This window comes from Chelonia mydas, chromosome 1, assembly GCF_015237465.2.
Source record: "Chelonia mydas isolate rCheMyd1 chromosome 1, rCheMyd1.pri.v2, whole genome shotgun sequence".
Taxonomy (NCBI): Eukaryota; Metazoa; Chordata; order Testudines; family Cheloniidae; genus Chelonia; species Chelonia mydas.
Genome location: NC_057849.1, coordinates 200,863,269 through 200,884,353, shown reverse-complemented (window position 1 = coordinate 200,884,353; position 21,085 = coordinate 200,863,269). Strand labels below are relative to the sequence as shown.

At 45.3% G+C, this 21,085-nt stretch overlaps 1 protein-coding gene and 1 long non-coding RNA gene across 10 annotated transcripts in view; one reads left to right on the top strand and one right to left on the bottom strand.

Annotated features, from left to right (window-relative positions):
• Positions 1 to 21,085, bottom strand: part of MAB21L3 (mab-21 like 3) — a 31,289-nt gene that overhangs the window by 9,104 nt on the left and 1,100 nt on the right. Inside the window, exons 2-6 of one of the 9 annotated variants that reach the window (XM_037909493.2) lie at positions 15,591 to 15,696; positions 11,814 to 11,948; positions 8,535 to 8,711; positions 5,177 to 5,317; positions 1,535 to 1,606 (exon numbers count right to left, since the gene is read on the bottom strand). In XM_037909493.2, the coding sequence (XP_037765421.1) occupies positions 1,535 to 1,606; positions 5,177 to 5,317; positions 8,535 to 8,582 (261 nt within the window). In that variant the 5' untranslated portion in view covers positions 8,583 to 8,711; positions 11,814 to 11,948; positions 15,591 to 15,696. Of the gene's footprint in view, positions 1 to 1,534; positions 1,607 to 5,176; positions 5,318 to 8,534; positions 9,554 to 11,813; positions 11,949 to 15,590; positions 15,703 to 21,085 lie in introns of those variants that run through there. The other 8 variants (XM_037909500.2, XM_037909516.2, XM_037909490.2 and 5 more) reach the window with 8 other exon arrangements.
• Positions 10,602 to 21,085, top strand: part of LOC119567116 — a 34,232-nt gene continuing 23,748 nt past the window's right edge. The window contains exon 1 of the long non-coding RNA XR_005226886.2: positions 10,602 to 10,917. This is a non-coding gene — a long non-coding RNA (uncharacterized LOC119567116). The remainder of the gene's footprint in view (positions 10,918 to 21,085) is intronic.

Sequence of the window (21,085 nt, the reverse complement as noted above, 5' to 3'; positions counted from 1 at the left end):
GAGGACAGTCACCACAGGAAATTTCAGAACAAAATGGACCCCACAAGAAATTTTTTTTTGTTTCTGGGTGTTGAGAAATAAGCAAAGCCAATCTAGGATCTACATGCTACACTCATTAAGAACAGAATACAGCAGTTTTCATGGGACGACTGGCTTATTTTACAGTGCATCTCCTTAAAAATCACATCTGCACAAAAAAAATCGTGCAGGACAGAATCCATTTTTCCCCCAGCCTTTTCCTGTTCTAAGATGTCTGCTTTTACCTGCTCACCCTGATTGTAATTGTTCGGATGTAACCTGGGAACCACAAATGCTCCCCTCCTAGTGAATTACTGGTGATCCACAGGCTAAGAAACACTAGTCCAGTGATCCGAGCCAGATCCCAGGCCCTAATGCGAACTCAGCCATTGCTTAAGTCTTGCTCAGACTGAGATTCACTTGTCACTTTGAATTACTCTTAAAGTGTTGTAAGGCCTCTCTCACTCATGATGACTGATTCTCCTGCAGTGTGTTTCAAGGAGATATTTTAAATCTCACTTCTTCAAGCTGTCCTGGCTTGGGAGAGAATCTCTGTGTGCATGGCCTCGGGGCAGGGCCGCTTTGTGCCACATGACCACTCCTGCCTCAAACATTGGGCTTAAAACAACAGCAGGGCCTCAGTGAATGAAACATCATTGAATCTGTGCTGGGTAACGTCATACATGAATCTCACTTTTCAGAAGGCTGGAGATGCGGTGAGCAAGCCCCAGTGTATTGAACAACCACGTTGCCATTCCCCAACTTTCAAAAATCATGAGTCGAGCCATAAGAGATCATGACATTTAAACAAAATAGTAATGATCTGGGGGGTTCTTTATATTCACCTTCTGGTTTCTGAGCCCCGGGGGCTGCACTTAAGTCGTGCTTTCAAACTTTTCTCTGCAACCGTGAGCACTAGAAATGTACTTTTTTGTTTTTCAAATGAAACCTGAGATTCTCATGGAATCACAAGACTCCTGCAGATGGGGCTTTAGCAGAAAACACCAAATATCAAAAGACTCCAGACAGAATCACAAGAGTTAGCAATAACGGAAGAGGTGCATTCACATTGCAGCCCATTGGCTAAATAGGACTCACACCCACCTTTGTCTTTCATATGGACATTCTGCGCCTGCTGAATTTACTACAAGCCCCCGCATGCCATGTACCACTTTTATCTGAGCAATGCCACTGGGAGCAAACTAGAGCAATCTATGCTGGCACCTGTAGTCTGCTGCCCATTCTCCTGTATTAAAAACAGTTGGTACAGTTATGCAAATTAGGTGCAGCCCAGCCCTTGGGCTCCTGGCCAAATACAAAGCATTCCTTAGATGGGTACATCAGTATAGCAAGAAGGAAGCAGTAAGTTAGAAACAAGAGTCCTGTGCTCCGAGCTCCCTTACAAGGAGGCTGGGAAGGTCAGAGGGGAGATTAGTTATGTGGAGAAGAGGACTGGATGAGGATGAAGCAGGCATGGGGGCAACCGTTTGGAGGAGTCTGTGTGAGGTATTTGTACCTGGACAGATGGGTGAAATGGGCGTTTCCCCCGAAGCAGAGCGGACCACTTGGCCAGTAAAGCTAGCTGATCCTGAGAGAAGCAGAGAGGAAAATAAGAAGTATACATGGAGAGAAAGCACGTGCCATACAGTTAGTTCTTGCGGCATTTTGGAGTTTCCGCCGAGCCTAATAATAAAGAAAAGGTTGCACAGCTATTGTCCACAGAGAAAATACACTGTAGGCCTTATCAGTGCTGGTGGGAAGTGCTACAGCTCTGGAGAGGGAGCTAAGCTGCCCAGCTCTGCCTCACCAACACCCCTCAAGCTGTCCCACCTGCCCTGGATTGACCACCCCTACTGCAGGAGGGGAGTCCCATCTCTACAGCTTGTTTAATCTGTAGGGTCTGTGTTGAGGCCACCAACATGGTGTCAACTGTGTGATGGTGGTTTTGCAATCTGGAATCTCTCCGCCAGGAACTGAATTGAGACCCCTAAACTCCTTTTGTACAGGCAATAATATTTGAATCAATGACCTATATGTGAAAGGCTTGAGACCTGATTAAATCTCTCCCTGTGTAAATCTACCAACTGGACAGATATTGCCACTAGAGTACTATTTCCTGATGACAACCATGGGGTATGTTCCCTTTTTGTTGGGTGTAAGAGGTATTACTTACCTGTAATTGTTGTTTTCTGAAATTCTGACCTGTATATAAATTCACATTCTTGGGCCTGTTATAGCTGCTATCTCTGAAGAACTCCCACTGGCAGGCATAGGAAATAAACAGTGCAAATACTGGGCAGGGAGATGAAAATAAAGCCCTTTTCTGAAGAATAAACCATGTCCACACTGGAGCATCTGGCTACCAGGAGCAGGTGAGATTTGCTTTGGCAAGAGCCTTTGACATACTTGCACTAAACAGTTTCTGGGTAAAGCTGATCAGAAATTCTTCAACAAAATGATTTTCTGTCAAAAAATGCCAATTTGTCAAAACTAAAACTTTTTGTGAAAGGGAAAGGGTCAGTTTCGACAAATTCCTCCTCTTGACAAATTGAAAAAGTTTTGAAATTGTTGAAATGAAAAGTTCCATTTTTTTGGTTCAACATGGACTTTTCGTTTCAGAGTTTAAGTTAACGTATACTAAAAATAGTTTTTAAAATAAAAAAGGTCAAAATCAAAAGAAATCTTATATTTTATCAAAACAAAATGTTTCTGTTGACCTAAATTGATTTCCCCCTCCCAAATATTTAGTTTGTGAACATTTTCAAAACGTTGACTTTTTGTCCTGATTCAGGATGAGAAATCAGAAAAAATCTTCCCAAGACAGGGAAACAATTTCTTTCCCAGCTCTATTTCTGAAAGAACACAGTTAGTTAGGAATGCCTAAAATACAACATGGATGTCTGGATCTTCCCAAAAATTGGGATCCCACAATATTAAATGATTCCTGTTCCCAAAAGCAACACCTCAAAAGTTCTACTGCAAGGACCATAAGAACGGCCATACTAGGTCAGACCAATGGGCCATCTGATCTAGTCCAAAATCCTGTCTTCCAATAGTAGAAGGTGCTTCAAAGAGAATGAACAAAACAGGCAATCACTGAGTGATCCATCCCATTGTCCACTCCCAGCATCAAACACAGACTGGCATGCGCTCTGATGTCTTTTCCACCACATTACTCTCCCAGAGGCAGTCACAGCAATAACTTTATGGGCTTTGTTTTGGAAGCAGGAGTAGCTAGTGCCCTGAGCTAACTGTCATTGCCTATAAATACATCTTTTACAACTCCATTCCTACACAATATAGTTAACAAACAGATACAGTCCGTCCGTCCCCCAACTTGAATATAAAATGCATATTTTTAGCACTGGATTTAGTTAAATATGGATAATACACTAGCCACTTTACAGATAGTTAAGTTTTCAGAGTCTCACTTGGGCAGAGATTATTCCTGATTACTCCCTCAAAAAAGATTATCTTGCTTTTTTTGCAGGCCTCAGCAGCCATTCTGTCTTGGACTGGGATCTTGCCCCATCTTGCATGTTAAGCGGAATTCATCTAGGTCAGTATGGGGACCAGTTGAATGATGCACCAAGTGGTGTTTGTTGTTTGGAGTGTGGCACTCTTTGTGGATCAATACAGCAGTACTGTGCTGCTGGAGATGCCATATTTCAAAAATGGCCTAAGAATGACTAAGACTGCATGCCCCAGAGCATAGCCAAATGCCAACTCGGGTAATAATGTTCTGCCTCCCCAAATACCCGTTGAAGCTTCAGTCGCATACACTTATTTTTTTCAACTTTCTGCCCCAAACTCTTGCAAAGATTGCTCTGTGCTTTATTCAGTTGCTTTGTTCCACCCTAGAAGTGACTGCATTTCAGTAATGGGGTCTATAATGCATAACTATAGTAATACAATGCCCTTCAGGTGAAAGGGTCTGTTCAAATTTATTATTCTTTCATTATTAAACTAATTTATTTTGGACTTAAAGAGCCACATGAAATAACCAATCTTCACACTGGCAGAGTTGAGAGTGAACATTGTTATTCTGGTGGGTATCTGACAGTCTAATCCAGGGGGAAGTTTCACTTTTCCCACCAGCAAACTTACACCCTCATGATGAAAATGGAGAAATTCCAGCTTATGAGTAAAATCTCTGAAACCTCCCCTGGTGACAGAAGTCCCTTGGTTATCCATGTTACACATGGCAGCAGTAGCAAGGCAAACTACCCAACTCCCTAATCTTGCCTTGCCAGATCCTCCTGTAGCAGTAACAAGGGAATTCAGTCGCCACGGTCCCTTCAGACCTTGGCTTCTCTGCCGAGACTGCCAATAAAGATAACAATGTGCCAACTAGAAAAGGAGTACTTGTGGCACCTTAGAGACTAACCAATTTATTTGAGCATAAGCTTTCGTGAGCTACAGCTCACTTCATCGGATGCATACTGTGGAAAATACAGAAGATGTTCTTATACATACAAACCATGAAAAAATGGGTGTTTACCACTACAAAAGGTTTTCTCTCCCCCCACCCCACTCTCCTGCTGGTAATAGCTTATCTAAAGTGATCGCTCTCCTTACAATGTGTATGATAATCAAGTTGGGCCATTTCCAGCACAAATCCAGGTTTTCTCCCCACCCACCCCACAAACCCACTCTCCTGTTGGTGATACCTATCACCAACTAAGCTATCACCAACAGGAGAGTGGGTTTGGGGGGGGGGGGGGAAGAAAACCTGGATTTGTGCTGGAAATGGCCCAACTTGATTATCATACACATTGTAAGGAGAGCGATCACTTTAGATAAGCTATTACCAACAGGAGAGTGGGGTGGGGGGAGAGAAAACCTTTTGTAGTGGTAAACACCCATTTTTTCATGGTTTGTATGTATAAGAACATCTTCTGTGTTTTCCACAATATGCATCCGATGAAGTGAGCTGTAGCTCACGAAAGCTTATGCTCAAATAAATTGGTTAGTCTCTAAGGTGCCACAAGTACTCCTTTTCTTTTTGCGAATACAGACTAACACGGCTGTTACTCTGAAATGTGCCAACTATGGGTGTCCATATCACAAACAAACACCTGCCTGCTATGAACAGGGGTGAACCACCAACTCATTGCATGCAGCTCACCAGACAGTACACTAAACCCCTCACCCTTACCCTAAAATTCTCGTTGTGAACACCAGAGTTGGAGATGGCCTGAAATCGCGTGTCCCTGTAGCTGATTTCAGCGGTCAGCTGTTGGATGATCTTCTGCACCTCGTCCACTGTCTTAGACACCAGGTGGTGTCGCTGTTCCACCTGTAGACATCAAGCAAGTCACTTTACATCATGGCGGACTGCAAACAATCTCTGTCTCCAGCCAAGAGATCACCTGAACCTGGGGCATCTTGAAACGTGTGTGAACACATGCGTGTGTGTACAGAACTCTGGGCAATAAAGGTTTAGAGTTCTCCTCTTGATAATTGCCAGCTTACTCCATCTGGTAATAATGGAGCTCTGGCTGGAGGCTCTAAAGCAGATGAGGCCATTCAGGAGTGTACTACAGCATGGAAGGGTAGGTAGAGAATTCATTATCTTGGAATCTCCGACACCTGGGTACACTCTCATTCTTTGGTTGATTTTGGTTTTGGCCAAGACTATGCAGCTTTTCCTTTGTGTAGGCTAGACAGTCACTGATCCAGGAACTGTAGCCTCCTAGGAGCTTGTGTGGCTCAGGTATTCTCTGCTGGGTCAAGCCCATTGTGACAGAAAACACTGACTCAAATTCATTCCTGGCGTAGGCTGACGCAACTCAACTGACTGGTCTGAATTTGGTTCAGTGGCCCTGTATGTGTGAAGCATAGGAGCAATTCCATTCCTAAAGGGTGCTGAAGTTCCTCCTCTGTGCTGATCTCAGCGGTAACCACAAGCTCTCACGAGAAGTTCATGCCTTGCTGTACCCTCCCTCCAGTCAAGCAGTAGCAGCAAAATATTGATTATCACGAATTTCAGTGGAACGGAGGAGGTGGAGGATGAACTGAGGTGCAGGATGGGCAGACCAGATAAATAAGAACCAGCATGAACTGTCCCACACCAGCACAAGTGCAAGGCTCATACAGGGATGATACAAGATACAGGCAAGAGTCAATTATTTAGGGTTTAATCGAAGGAATATACAAGACCATGCCTAGTGAAGGACACTGGCATATTCCACACATGCTCCTCACACATTTGTCAATATGGGATGCAGGCTTATCCACACCAAACCATTCTGAGGCTAGTTCATTGCTACTATTAAGTAAGTTAATTAACATATGCCTAATTACTCCTCCATCCAGGGATCGCTATGCAGGATGATGAGTGAGGACTGTTCAATGCACTTCCGTTCGTCCCAGTCCCTGATCTTATATGATGAGGATAGAGGCAGTGAGGAAGAAACCCAGCAGAAACTCAACAGCCAGCGTTAGCAAAACTAATTGGGAGAAAATGAAACCCACCAGAACCTGCAGCCAAAATCCCAACCAAACTATTTGCATTTGAAATCGCAACATTTTGAAATAACAGCACTGAGGCTCAGCGAGGGGAAGTGATTTGCCCTTAGGCCACACAGTAAGTCACTGGCAGAAACAAGAATAAAAGCCAGGTCTACTCCCAGTCACTTCCTCTGACCTCTGCACCTTAGTTGCCACTGATTCACTCTTCATTAGAGTACTGTGTGTCTGAAAACTCACCATTGCCATGGTGGTTACCACTACATCTAGTAATAGATGAACCTCAGGCCCCAGAATATCTTAGGTCTGCAGAAACAGGATGGAGGTCTTGGGAGTAGTGGCTTTCCCATGAGATCTCTGATGTTTGCCACTTCCCATCACAGTTATAAACACTGTGCTGAACAGCCTCTTTTGCCATATACTGGTGTTTCCCTTTCCAGATCCCAGCTTTGGGAGTGTCAAAGCAAATGTTAAAAACTGAACACCAAAGTATTAATATTTTGAATATCAAAAATGGGTTTGGTTTGGGATCTGGAGCCAAGTGTAGGTCAGGTCTAATTCGTCACTCCATCTCCATCCAACACATATTTGGATTTTTTCGTTGCTACAGGAGTGGGTTAACAACACTGATTCAGAAAAAAAAGCAGGCAGTAGCTTGCAGGCAGGCTGGTGGCTGGCTGCTGCCCTGCCTCCCTTGGGAGGAAGATCAATGACCAAGGAGTGGACAGAAGAATCCATACACTTAATAGACACAGTTGTAAAAAACCGTTTAAGTTAACATGCATAAATTATTACATGGTATCTGTGCTGGTTCATTATATGATTATAAGTTTTAACAAACAGGCTGTGAAGTGACATGCTTTAATACAGAATAATGATGATTAATAACTGGAACCTTGTCTTTCTCACTTAGTCGGATGCTGGAAGGGAGTCGCTCTCTGAGGGTTGGGAAGCTTCTGGTGGAACCTAAAATTCTGGTGGCTCCGGGCCCCATTTAAACGCTACTTCTGGTGCTCAGTATCACTGCAAATGAGGCAGCACACTACCACAAATCTCTCTATGCACAACCATGCCCTCCGGTTCCTGTGTCACCCTGCAACAGAAATCTTTACAGCGAGAAGTACTAATGGGCAGAGTTGGCTGGAAATTTTCGGATGGAACATTTTTCCATTGGAAAATGCCAATTTGTCAAAAGTGAAACATTTTGCAAAGACGTGTTGATGTCAGTGATCTTGAGTTTAGAAAAAATGAACAAAGTTCTGATAAGGGCAAAACATTTCCACCTTTTTGAAACAGAAGCCTTGATTTTCTGTTTAATATTACTTTTTGTTGAATTTTGGTATTTAATAAATAAATATAGAATATAAGTTGAAATTGGAACAAAACATTTTAGTCGACCTGACATGATTTCTCATTGTGCAGACAATTTCAATTTTTTTTTGGTTTTGGTCCATTTCAGAACAGAAAAGAAAAAATTCAAAATCAGAGCAGTTCCCATGAAATTGAAACCTGGTTCCTGCCTAGCTCTCTTAAAAAGGTTAGATGGCTTGTTTAGATAAGCATCCAAGGTTTAGGAAAAGGATTAGTATTCTAGTATTATCCACCTCTTCCTAATTATTAAACACATGCATTATCTTTCCTAGAGACAAACTTGCTGCTATATTTTTGGTCCTGCTTCTACCAAATCTGGGTCTTTGGCTGGATAAAGATGAACCCTAGAATCTCTCCTAGTTCTAAACACAAACAACTCCAGCTGTAACCACACTTGAAATTCCAAGTTTGGAGGACAGAGCCCAAAACACAAACTGGTTCTGAAGAGGGACAGATGACCATGTAGGGAAAACTAAGAGGCCACCAAACCAAATCCTTTGCTAAGGTTCTGAAAGGGAAGCTTTGGAAATGTCACTAGAAATCTTATCATGATACTTAAGCCCCATTTTGTCCCAAGACTCGAGTCAGACAAGCATCCAATCCTTGAATTCTGAACTTTTCAAGACCATCCCTACTTGTGGAGGCAGAGAAGAGACATACACACAAAGACTTACCTTATTCTGGATGTAAAATTCCACATCTTCTTCAGTGAATGGTTTCATGGTAGGAGTTCTTCCTTGTGCTCCAAAATTTAATTTTATTCTCTTGCTTGGTTCTGGGTGTTTGAGAACCACTTCCAGCTTTTGGTCTGCAGCCTTCCTTGCCTTGCAAACCCAAGACACCTAATTCCTCTGTGGATGGAGAAGAGGGGAGACAAGCTGGGAGGTTTGCTTGTTTTTTCCATTTTGTGTTACAGTTTGTTTCAACTTACTAGGAAAAAACATGTCCAATTATCTTTTTCAAGCTCTGGTTTTATTAATTATTATTATTATTTTCAAATGGTGATTCTTAACATATATAAAAAATATCCCAGACACTGCTTTGCCTTTGGTCTGAATTTGAAGCACCTTTCAGACTTTGTTGGGGATTCAGAGCTCTCTTGCCCAGCATTATTTGCTGATTGCCACAAACACTTCCCTGTTTTCTAACTCTTATAACTAGATCGTGTATAAACCCTTTCAAAACACAGAGAAACACTCCCTTGTCGAGGTCAATCCACCCACTTTCCTTCTGTAGCTGTACTGCTAGGTTTACGTTCAGATCACGCATTTGGGTTGCAGTCCACGGCCTCTGCTCCTTATATTTCCTCTCTCTTTCCTGCTGTATTGACAGTAATCATCCCACCGCCTGTCTCCAGCCTGCAGTTTGCTTCGCCTTCTTTACAATAAACAGATATAAAGCTGCCTCTTATTAGCTGCCAGCTGCCCAGATAACAAACCCAACACATCGTTAGAAGGGAAAACCATTGATTGGGCCTTATCGATCTGATAAGAGTTAGTGGCTTTTAAAAAAAGGGTACGTCATCCTGGGGGAGAGTGGCAGAGCCCTGTAGAGACGTGTTGCAAACTGTCCCTGGTTAGGAAGAATGGGCCCACTGTTTAGCAAAATAGTTACTTTGGCCCAGATCCACAAAGGTATTTAGGCTCCTAAACTTCCACTGATTTCAGCGGAAGTTGGGAGCTTAAAACCTTTGAAGGTCTGGGCCTTTTCCACTCTGTGTTCTCCCAGCCCTCTTTTGTGTGTTATTACTTGTACAGTGCCAAAGGCAATGGGGCTCCTGTCCTGACATTACCACAATACACTTATTATTGTTCATTATTAGCCAAATGATGATAATGTGCTTGGTGCTGTACAAGACCCAACAGAAAATATGGTTCCTGCCTCGAGGAGCTGATAGTCTAAAAATCAAACCTGCTTCTGGATCTCCCAGGGTATTTTCTATTGTCCGTTTATTTAAAGCATTAGCCTCCCAACCTTCCCGCCACTCGTTCTCCTACTCCTTTTGGGGCCCTTCTTTAAGGTGATGGCCCAAAGGATTAGCAATGTTGTGAGCTTTGCAGGAGAAGTCAGATATAAGGTGCAGAGAGAAGGGAGTGTGGAACAGTGGGCTAAGGAGGGCACTGCAGGAACCAGGGATAGAATGGAAGAAGATGTAAGGAGAGGCGGGACAGGGCACACTGGGAGAGCACAGGGAATGAGGGAGGGTAAGGAACATTTTAAATATTCAGACTCAATTTAAAAAAGTGTGTCCTTATTTCCTCTCCCCACCCTCTCCGTTCCTAGTTAGATATTTCAAATCCAGGAAGGTATAAGGACGCCGTAGAAAAGTCATTTTTCTTCACCTCATACACCCACAAGGCTTGTATGTGTGTGGTGGATTTCAGATTCCCGTTTTCCCATGCCCACCAGCTGTCTGGTGCTATAGCAGCTATTGAACAAACAGGCGTCAAGGGATCTGGTCCCAGTCATTTCACATTAAACAATAACACACAGCACTTGACGGTTTGAAAGCACTTCACAAAGAGGAATTTAATTCTCACCTCCCTCACCCCATGAGGGAGGCAAGTATAAGCAGTTTGGGCCAAGGACCCTCTTTTTGTCACACGCATGCACAGCACCTAGCACAATGGGGGCCTGACCTTTCTTTGGCAGCCTCTAGGTGCTACTGCAGTGCAAATAATAAATCATCATTAGGATTATTGCCCTCCTTTTACAGATGGGGAACGAAGACTAAGAAAGGAGAAGCGACTTGCCTGAGCAAGTGTCAAAGCTAGGATGAGAACACAGGAATTCCTGACTCCCAGACCCCTGCTCTAACCAGTAGGTTTTGCTGCTTTATTTGCTTAACTTTAGTTAATTCCAATGGAAAACAGAAAAGCCAGGGGGCGGTGCAAGAGCTGACCCCAGCAGCCAATGGCAGACTGCGGTGTACTGGCCCATGGGGGATTCCAGTGGATTTTGACATGCCTATTTTGGAATCACAGTGTTGCTGAAGGACAGCCAGGAAATACTGTGTACAACAAAGGGAAAGCCTCTGACACAGGCAGGAAAAGTCAGGTAAGCACAAGGAGTGTCAGCAGCTCCTGCTGGAAAGTGAAAGGGTCGCGTTTGGCCAGAAGCAGCAAAACAGCATGGGCAGCAGGTGCTTACTTGTCCCTGGCCTTGTGTCAGGATCAACAATACACCAACTTGTTGTTACAAAATACGCGAGGGAGGGAGAGCACTCTAAAGGAGAAGAGAATAAGAGGGTTGTGTGAGGGTAGAGAAAAATAGAGAGAGTGGGGTAGAGAAGGAAAGAAAGCAGGGGAGAGAGAGAGAGCTCTGTAGAGAGAGTGGGAAGAGAACAGAGAAACGGAAGAGAATATAATCCAGGAACCCTCAATGAGCACTTCTGGGTGGGCTGTGCAGCAGTTTGTTACACCGGTGTAGTGAAGCCTCCATCAATCTTCAAGCCGTGAACCTTGATCTCCAAGCCAAATGCACGATTTCCAGAGGCTTTTTTGACCAGCTAACCTAAAAAAGCACACCTGAGCTCCAATCTGGCCTCCCTATGGCTGCTTCAACCCTCATCCCATTTGTAGCTGAAAATAAAACTGGAGAGGGAGCAAACACTCAAGGAGGAGGGAAAGAGAACCAAATCACAAAGGCACCTGGACTGGTCAAAGCAGCGGGGTACATAACAGGGATGTGCTGCCAGAATGATAAAAACAAACTCCCACAAAAGTGCTTCCCCCGAGTTTATGAGCAAGTCTGTCCCAGGAGACATGGGCATCAGAGAGAAGTGGCGAGGGAACAGGGAAATCGATTCATTTGTTTGGCCATTTGAACAAATGGCTCTCTCAAACCCCTAACTAGGGAGTGAGGCAGCACCATGCAGCAGACTCCTCGTGAGTACCCTTCCTGGGAAATACTTAGACTTTGTTTCTAAAATAGAGAGTCTGCTCAATACTAACCGTAGCTCTTTGAGTGAATTATCTGTATGGATCACACTCTTGCAATGGGGCTGCGTCCTGGGGCTTCCATTCAGATCTTGTTAGAAAGCAGTATCAGTCAGGGCCACATGGATTCTGAGCAGGCATGAACCAATGCTGAGTGAGGATGATAACAGAACTTTATTTAAGTAATGGGGAAAACCAAGTTTAACTAAGGGAGTTTCCAAAGTACTAGGTCTCTGTCATAAATATAAAGGGAAGGGTAAACCCCTTTAAAATCCCTCCTGGCCAGAGGAAAAATCCTCTCACCTGTAAAGGGTTAAGAAGCTAAAGGTAACCTCGCTGGCACCTGACCAAAATGACCAATGAGGAGACAAGATACTTTCAAAAGCTGGGAGGAAGGAGAAAAACAAAGGGTCTGTGTCTGTCTATATGCTGCTTTTACCGGGGACAGAATAGGAATGGACTCTTAGAACTTTTAGTAAGTAATCTAGCTGGGTATGTGTTAGATTATGATTTCTTTAAATGGCTGAGAAAAGAACTGTGCTGAATAGAATGACTATTCTTGTCTGTGTGTCTTTTTTGTAACTTAAGGTTTTGCCAAGAGGGATTCTCTATATTTTGAATCTAATTACCCTGTAAGGTATCTACCATCCTGATTTTACAGAGGTGATTCCTTTACTTCTATTAAAAGTCTTCTTGTAAGACAACTGAATGCTTTTTCATTGTTCTAAGATCCAAGGGTTTGGGTCTGTGGTCACCTATACAAATTGGTGAGGATTTTTACCAAACCTTCCCCAGGAAGTGGGGTGCAAGGGTTGGGAGGATTTTGGGGGGGAAGACGTGTCCAAACTACGTTTCCCAGTAAACCCAGTTAAAGTTTGGTGGTGGCAGTAGAAATTCCAAGGGCAAAGGGTAAAATTAATTTGTACCTTGGGGAAGTTTTAACCTAAGCTGGTAAAAGTAAGCTTAGGAGGTTTTCATGCAGGTCCCCACATCTGTACCCTAGAGTTCAGAGTGGGGAAGGAAACTTGACAGCCTTAAACTGGAGCAAGACTTAAGCATTTGAGATGTTTCAGATGGAAAAGACCTTTTATATCACATCTAATCCACTTCCCCTTGGACACTGCAAGATTGTGCCCTACAATATTCTCTGGGGCTGTGCCAATTTTTAAATACCCCAAGCAACGAAGCTTCCACCCCTCCCTTTGGGATTCCACAGGAGAAAAGATCTCACTGTCATGATGTTTTGCCAGGTGTTCAGCCTAAATTTTCCCTTTCTCAACTTCATACCAATATTCCCTAAGAGAGCAAGACAGACAGAGAGCTGGAGCTTTGTTTTGAAACAGTTCAGTTCAGGATGGCTGGGAGTAAGCAACCAAGTTCCTCCCACTGGAGTAACACATCCAGTCAGTCAGACACTAAACATAGGTACATTCTGGAATGAAAATAAGCCCTAGCACAGCTAAGTGATCAGCAATGGGGACACTGATGGTTTTGCAATATCAGGGTCATAGAATCATAGAATATCAGGGTTGGAAGGGACCTCAGGAGGTCATCTAGTCCAACCCCCTGCTCAAAGCAGGATCAGTCCCCAATTAAATCATCCCAGCCAGGGCTTTGTCAAGCCTGACCTTAAAAACTTCTAAGGAAGGAGATTCTACCACCTCCCTAGGTAACGCATTCCAGTGTTTCACCACCCTCCTAGTGAAAAAGTTTTTCCTAATATCCAACCTAAACCTCCCCACTGCAACTTGAGACCATTACTCCTTGTCCTGTCCTCTTCTACCACTGAGAATAGTCTAGAACCATCCTCTCTGGAACCACTTCTCAGGTAGTTGAAAGCAGCTATCAAATCCCCCCTCATTCTTCTCTTCTGCAGACTAAACAATCCCAGTTCCCTCAGCCTCTCCTCATAAGTCATGTGTTCCAGACCCCTAATCATTTTTGTTGCCCTTCGCTGGACTCTCTCCAATTTATCCACATCCTTCTTGTAGTGTGGGGCCCAAAACTGGACACAGTACTCCAGATGAGGCCTCACCAATGTCTAAGTAGGTCACCACAGTCTAAGTAGGTTAGGCCGAGACATCCAGCTGGAAATAGACCATAGAAAAATGCCAACTGCCCCAGCATTTCAGCCTTAGTGAGCTAGTTTGCTAGTCCATGAAACCTTCCATATTAACATTTCCTGGTAGCGCAGCTCACCAGCGTGCCACCCAAGCAGTCTTGGTCATTGGTACTCTCTTGCCATTTTGTGATTGCATCAACTCCCACATAAGAAAGGCCATATCGGGTCAGAGCAATGGTCCAAGCCCCCTATCTTGCCTCCTGACAGGGCAATTATCGAGTGATCCATCCCTTGTCCTCCACACCCAACTTCTGGCAGTCGGAGGTTTAGAGACACCCAGAGCATGGGGTTGTATCCGGGCCCATCCTGGCTAATAGCCATTCATGGACCCATCCCCCAAGAAGGTAGCTCATTCTTTTCTGCACCCTGTTATGCTTTTGGCCTTCACAACATCAAGCAACAAGGAGAATGAAGAGACCCTTGTGTGGGGCTAGCAGGTGGAGTTAGGGATCCTTAGAAATACCGTGCAGAGTAGCTGTCTCTAGCAATGACCAACTGCTGCTCAAGCCGTTTTTCACGCAGGCTGCTCTGGGACAAGACCTGCACTTGATCGGTTTACTTTGGGCAAAAAGTTCTCTGCATTTTACTTTTTCTTTCTTTATAAAAAGCCCAGATTTGGTCAAAAGCGATGTTTAAATAACAGTGCCCTGGGAGCGTTTAGAGGCGAGAGGAGGAAGGTTTTCTGTGAGTGCTGCTAATTCATTGTGACAGCATCGAAGTCACACACAGCTGCCACATTGAAATATGCTCCCCCCACCCCCATCTATTTCCTGTCCACGGCCTCCCTTCTCCCCCCTCCCTCCCCCTTACCAGGGAGCCCACGGGCCAGTCGGGGCCTCGTTCAAATCGGGTGCTGCATGATGTTGTCACTGGAGGGCGCCTTCACCAGCGCTCCCCCCTCCCCCACCAGCACCCTTTGTTGGCCGCAGGGCACAGAGTGGCCACCCCACCCACTGGGGTGGGGCTTGGCCCCGCTGGAGCTGGTCGCCCACTGAGGGGAGAAGCTGGAGCCCCTCATGCAAGTGTCAACCTTGCTGGGCGGGGGCAGAAGGGGGAACCCTCCTCTGATTGGCTGCCTGCCCCACGGCTCTGTCTCCCCACGGCCCTGTCAGAGCTGCTGCAGGAGGCTGACAGAGCTCTTCCCCCCTCCCCTCAGGGGATGAGATAGGGCTGCCAACCTTCCAGGATTGTCCTGGAGTCTCCAGGAATTAAAAGATTATGTCATGTGATGAAACCTCCAGGAATACATCCAACCAAAACTGGCAACCCTAGGCTGAGAGGAGGGCAGGGCGGGGAAGGAATAGTGGCACCGTGCTCTCAGGAGGGGAGGAGGAGCCGAAAGATCCCAGGAGCTCAGGGTGTCTCCGCTGCCCCCTCCTGTGAGCAATGGGCAGGAGCACCGGGCAAGCAGAGCGGTGCAAGCCCCCCCAGCGCCACTCCCTGGCAGGAGCATGGGGGGTGTGTGTGATGGGGGTGTGGAGGGCACCCCACTTGCTTTGGGCCAGGGCCCCCTAAAAGCTTAATCCACCTCTGAACGCACCATATGTGTTGAAAGGGGGGAGGTTTGTGGAGTTGCCGTGTGGTTGGGGTTGTAGTGGGCTTGCCTTGGGGCCAGGCGGCTGCCAGGTTTTTCGCATTTCAAAAGTGCTTACCCCAGCTACGGTACTTACCTGGCTCCCATCACCCTAGTATTTGAGCACTGCGTGTGATGTATTCATCCTCCCCACATCCCTCTGAGCTAGGCCGAGCCATCATGCCCATGTCACAGACGGGGAACTGAAGCACAAAGAGATTAAGTGACCCACTCTGGCTCATCACACACGGGAAGGCTGTGGCAGAACCGGGAACCGAACCTGGACTGCCCACAGCAGGTCAGTGCTCTGCTTCCTCCCACCACCAGGCTTGGGAAGGAAGAGAACTCCACTCCAGCTGCCCGCACCCCCTTGGGGCCTAGGAGAGGGGTGAAGAGCCCTTGGAGCTTCAGAAAGAGTCAATATGAGGGACTGGAGGAGCAGGCAGATGTGGGGCTGGGGGTGTGAAATTAATAGCTGGGCTGTGGGGGCAACACACAGTTAGCTAATTAGACTGTTGGGGCATGGGGAGAAGGTGGCAGCTCTGCTCCATCAGCAGCCCCGAGAGCTTCTGTAGCAGGGCCAGAATCGCCTCATGCTGTACAGGCGGGGGAGCTGGCAACAGCGTAATTGCCACCCCTGGGGTGGTCGAGAGACCAGGTGGGTGAGGTAATATCTTCTATTGATGGTGGGCAGGGGGAAAGACAGGCCAATATATTGTATAGGCTTTCAAAATGTTATGCTTTGAGGGGAATAGCTCACCACTTTTGAGCATTTGGGGGATGGGAAGACCGGCAGCAGCTCCAGCTGCACAGGATCAGTCCAGATCACATAGCCAGGCTCAACATGTGTAAAAGCCCAGCCCCAGCGCTGAGCCGGCAGGCCCACAAGGCTGATTTTATAAAGTTACTTTTCACACTAGAAGTGCATTTGGGTAGTGCTCAGTATTACTTCCCCAAAGGCTCAGGCCCCACGCAGAGGGAAGGCAGCCTCCTCACCAGTCGTCAAGACTTCTTCCTACAGCAATTTGGCTTTTGCTTGCAGGTTACAAAGTGTTGCCAGTGCTCAAGATATTTGGTGTTTGTCTTAGAGACCCAGGTGTTGAAATCAAGTAATTATATGAGAACCTCAGCTTTCTTTTTATAAAAGCCCCATAGGATATGGCTACAGCTACGTAAGCCCAGGGTCAAGCCTAACCCCCACTTGCGTCCACACACCCATTGTGCTAACTTAGGGCTCAGGCCCAGGGCCCTAGGACTGTGCAGAGCTGGAGGGTCTGAGCCTGTGTTAATCTGGGACCTAGGGTCTGAGCCCTGTTGCTTTCCTGTGTGGACGAAGACCCAGCTTGACCTCAGGTCCCAGAAGTCCTCCAAACGTATCCCAGAGTTCCCAGAAGCAGAGGAGCAGCACTACAGGCTGCAAGCGCCATGGCTGCCTGGCTGAGCATGGTGCCTGTGGCAGCTCTTGCTCCAGCTCCTCCCCACTGCTGGGTAGGGTTACCATATTTCAAGTTCCCACATGTGGTGTTTAGATGTTGCTTGTAATTATTAGAACTGGGAGCACTGGCTGTTGGGAGTCTGAAAGGACAGGAAACAGGAAGGAGGGGGAGGAGTTGAGAGGCTGGGAGAAAGCTACAGAGGGTGCAGAAGCTGCTTGGTAAAGAGATTTCCACTTTGAAAATAAAGTCCTGTTGAAGTTTGTTAGTACCTTGCCTGGTTGATACAACATTTTGGCAACGAGGATGGATCTTCTGCCTCTGAACCCACCTGCACCCTTTCTGCAAAGCCCAGGTGAGCCTCCAATTGCTTTTACTACCTGGATCCATATATTTGAGACTTATCTGCTTGCAATCAGTGCTACAGAGATTTCTGAAGAAAGCATGCTCTGCTAACCCACTGCCTTGGAACAGAAGGGCAGCATATTTTTTACACTTTTCCCCTTGCAGATGATAAATATGAGACTGCACTCACTGCATTAAAGAACTTTTTTGTACCAAAAGTTGTAGTAGCTAATCGCTACAGATTTTGCCAGCATGAGCAGAAACCAGGGGAAACTATAATGCAGTATACTGCTTCCTTGACGAGTCTGATTGTAATTTGTGACTTTTGGAATATGACAGATAAGATGATTAGAGACCAGCTCATTGAGAAAACAACCATGCTTCATGTAAGAGAACGCTTACTTCTAGAACCACAACTTACACTAGAAAAAGCAATAACCATTGCTACTCAGATTGAGTCAGCTACAGCTGAAGCCAAAATAATGAGCATGGATACAGGAGGCACAATCCAGGCTGTGACTCCTTTGCAGAAAAGTTCACTAGCACTGCAGACACACAATTGCAAGAGGAAAACTAATGAAAAACCACTGAATCAGCAAATCAAAATACAGTAAAAGCATGTTTTCATTGTGGATCCCCACAACACCTTGCAAGCTACACGGGATATCCAGCAAAAGTAGCTCAGTGCAATCATTGCAAAAAGATTGGGCATTTTGCTAAAGTATATCGCAGTAGCCAGTTCAATCAACAGGTGCATGCAGTTACAATACCAGATGTTACTGTGCTGAGCATGGACAAAATCAGGACTGTACATATTCCAGAACAGATAAAGTGCACGGTAAACGTTTCTGCCACACCCTCAGGCAAACCACACTCTATTCAGCTAATGTTGGACACTGGCTCAGCAGTATCTATGCTCCCTGATTCCATCTATCTGCATTACTTTAAAGATGTGCCTCTTACTGAACCCAAACTTCACTTGGTGTGCTACTTGAAAAACCATATTCCAGTACGTGGCTGCCTGCCAGTAATAGTTACTTTTGGTGATTGCGGTGTAACTGCAGAGTTCTACATTGTCCAGAAGGTCACTCCTATCCTTGGCAGAGATTTATTGGCTGCTTTAAATCTCAGGATAGTTAATGGATGACTTGATCTTCCTCAGCAAAGCACTCTTGTGGTACACACACCAGGTTGAGGAGAAACTCGGCTGTGCTTATGGGTTTCTGCATAAAGTTAAAATGCGGAATAATGTGATGCCTGTACGACAGAAGTTACGGCACTTACCATTTTCAGTCAGGGAAGCTGTTTCAGAGGAACTTAGAAAACTTGTTCAAAAGGACATTATTGAAGAGATCGACTCCTCAGAATGGGTTTCACCTATAGTAGTGATGCAGAAGGGTGGAGGCATTCACCTTTGTGTGGACTTAAGGGAGCCGAATAAAGCTATTGTGATTGACAGCCATCCTCTTCCTCACATAGAAGAAGTATTTGCAGAACTCCGTGGAGCAAAGATGTTTTCTACTCTTGATTTGCAGAGCGCATACCACCAGGTTATGTTGCATGAAGATAGCAGAGACCTCACAGCATTTATTACACATGAGGGACTATTTCGTTTTAAAACGTGTTCCATACTGTCTCGCATCTGCCCCAAGTGCCTTTCAAAAAAATCATGTCATTGATACTGAAGAATCAACATGGAGTTCAGTGCTATCTGGATGATATTATCGTGTTTGGAAATACTTCTGAGGAGCATGACAATAGCCTGCAGTCTGTACTAAACTGCATCAGCTCAGCAGGCCTCCAGTTTAATAGGTCCAAATGCAAATTTAGACAAACTGAACTCTTTCTGGGGCATACAATTTCACAGGCTGGACTAAAGCCTATCCAGATCATATCCTGGCAATTTCAAAAGCTCCTCCTCCAACAGATTTGCAAACCTTATGTTCCTTCTTGGGTCTTACCTCCTGGTATGCAAAATTCATTCCCAATTATGCTTCTGTCATTCAATCGTTACAAGAATTACTGCAGGGAAGTTCAACCTTAGTGTGGACAACGGATGCACAAGCTAGTTTCAAAATGGTGAAAGACTTGATTGTCCATAGTTCAGAACTTGCACTATTCAGTCCTGCATTGCCCACAATTGTAACTACTGATGCTTCTGATTATGGACTTGGGGCAATTCTCACACAACTGCACGAGGACAACACAGAGAGGACTGTTGCATTTGCTTCAGGGACATTAAGTAATGCTGAGAGAAAATATTCTACAGTCGAAAAAGAAGCACTTGCTTGTGTCTGGGCTACTGAAAAATGGAGAACTTACCTGTGGGGCCGCACATTCAAGTTGCGCGCAGACCACAGCCCTTTGAGGACGTTGCTCACCACAAAAGGACTGGGAAGAGCAGGATACCATATTGCTCGATGGTCTGCAAGACTACCCTCTTTCAATTATGAACTGCAATGTAAGCCTGGAAACCAAAATGTGGTCGCTGATTGCCTTTCTCGCCTGCCTTCGCCTTCACCAGATGGTCCACCGGAGGATGAGGATGTAGTGGTTGTGCTTATTACAAGCGCTCTCACTGCAGTTACAAGAGAACTATTTCAAGCTGCTTGTTCAATGTGTCCAATTCGACAAAAACTATGGGAATTTCTGACAAAGAGATGGTCCAGTCATCCTAAAAACCTTGACCCAGTTTTGCTGCCTTATTTTAGGGTTTGGGATGAACTTTGTTTGTTTGATGGCTGTGTGCCATGAGGTACACACCGGCTCCTTGTGCCAGAAGAATTACAGTCAAAACTCATACACCTGGCACACGATACTCGTCAAGGAATTGTCAGAACCAAATGACTATGGTATCTGTATTGGTGGCCAGGGATGGACTCTCAAACTGAAGCACTCATAAAATCCTGTGTCACTTGCCAAATGCATGATAAGTCAGCAGTGACATGTACCCCTCCATTACAGCCTGTTCCTCTTCCTGAATCTGCATGGGAAAAAGTGGCGATTGACATTGTTGGACCCTTTGATATTGCTCCAATTGACTGCCGTTATGCCATCACTTTAATAGATTATTTCAGTAAATGGCCTGAGGTAGTGTTTACATCGCAAATCTCTTCTGCTACAGTAATTAAGTTCCTCTCTTCAGTTTTTAGCAGGGAAGGTAACCCCAAAGAACTGGTTTCAGATAATTGTAGTCAATTATTTTCCCTGGAGTTTGAAACTTTTCTAGCACAGAGGAAGATTTTACACAGAAGGTCATCCCTATATTACCCTCAAGCCAATGAGGAAATCAAACAGTTTAACAGAAGTTTGAAAGAGTTTGCAAACAGCTAAACTGGAAGGGCAATTGTGGATACCCTTCACTACTGATTTCTTGCAAGCATACTGGGCTACACAACATGCCATAACGCAAAGATCACCCGCAGAGTTACTGCATGGGAAACAGATGAATACTAAACTGAACATGGCTGGATTGTTAAAGGCACGACCTGAGGCCCCAACCGAGGATGATGTGAGAAAAACAGTTGAACAGAACCAAGCAAAGTCTAAGGCTTTCACAGAGAAGCTGTGGGGTGCTAAGAAACCAAAATTTGAGTGTGGTTCCTTCGTTAGAATACGAAAACCTGGAATTTTACGCAAAAGGGACCATATATTCATAGCTCCTCTTAAAATCATAGAGATGAAGGGGCGGGTATGGAATGCTTCTTATCTTGCACCTGCCTATGCACCAAGAGGAGATTATGCCAACACCCAGTCTGCACTGGATGACTTCACCGTAGTACCAACGCAACAAGACATTGCATTGGAACCGGGG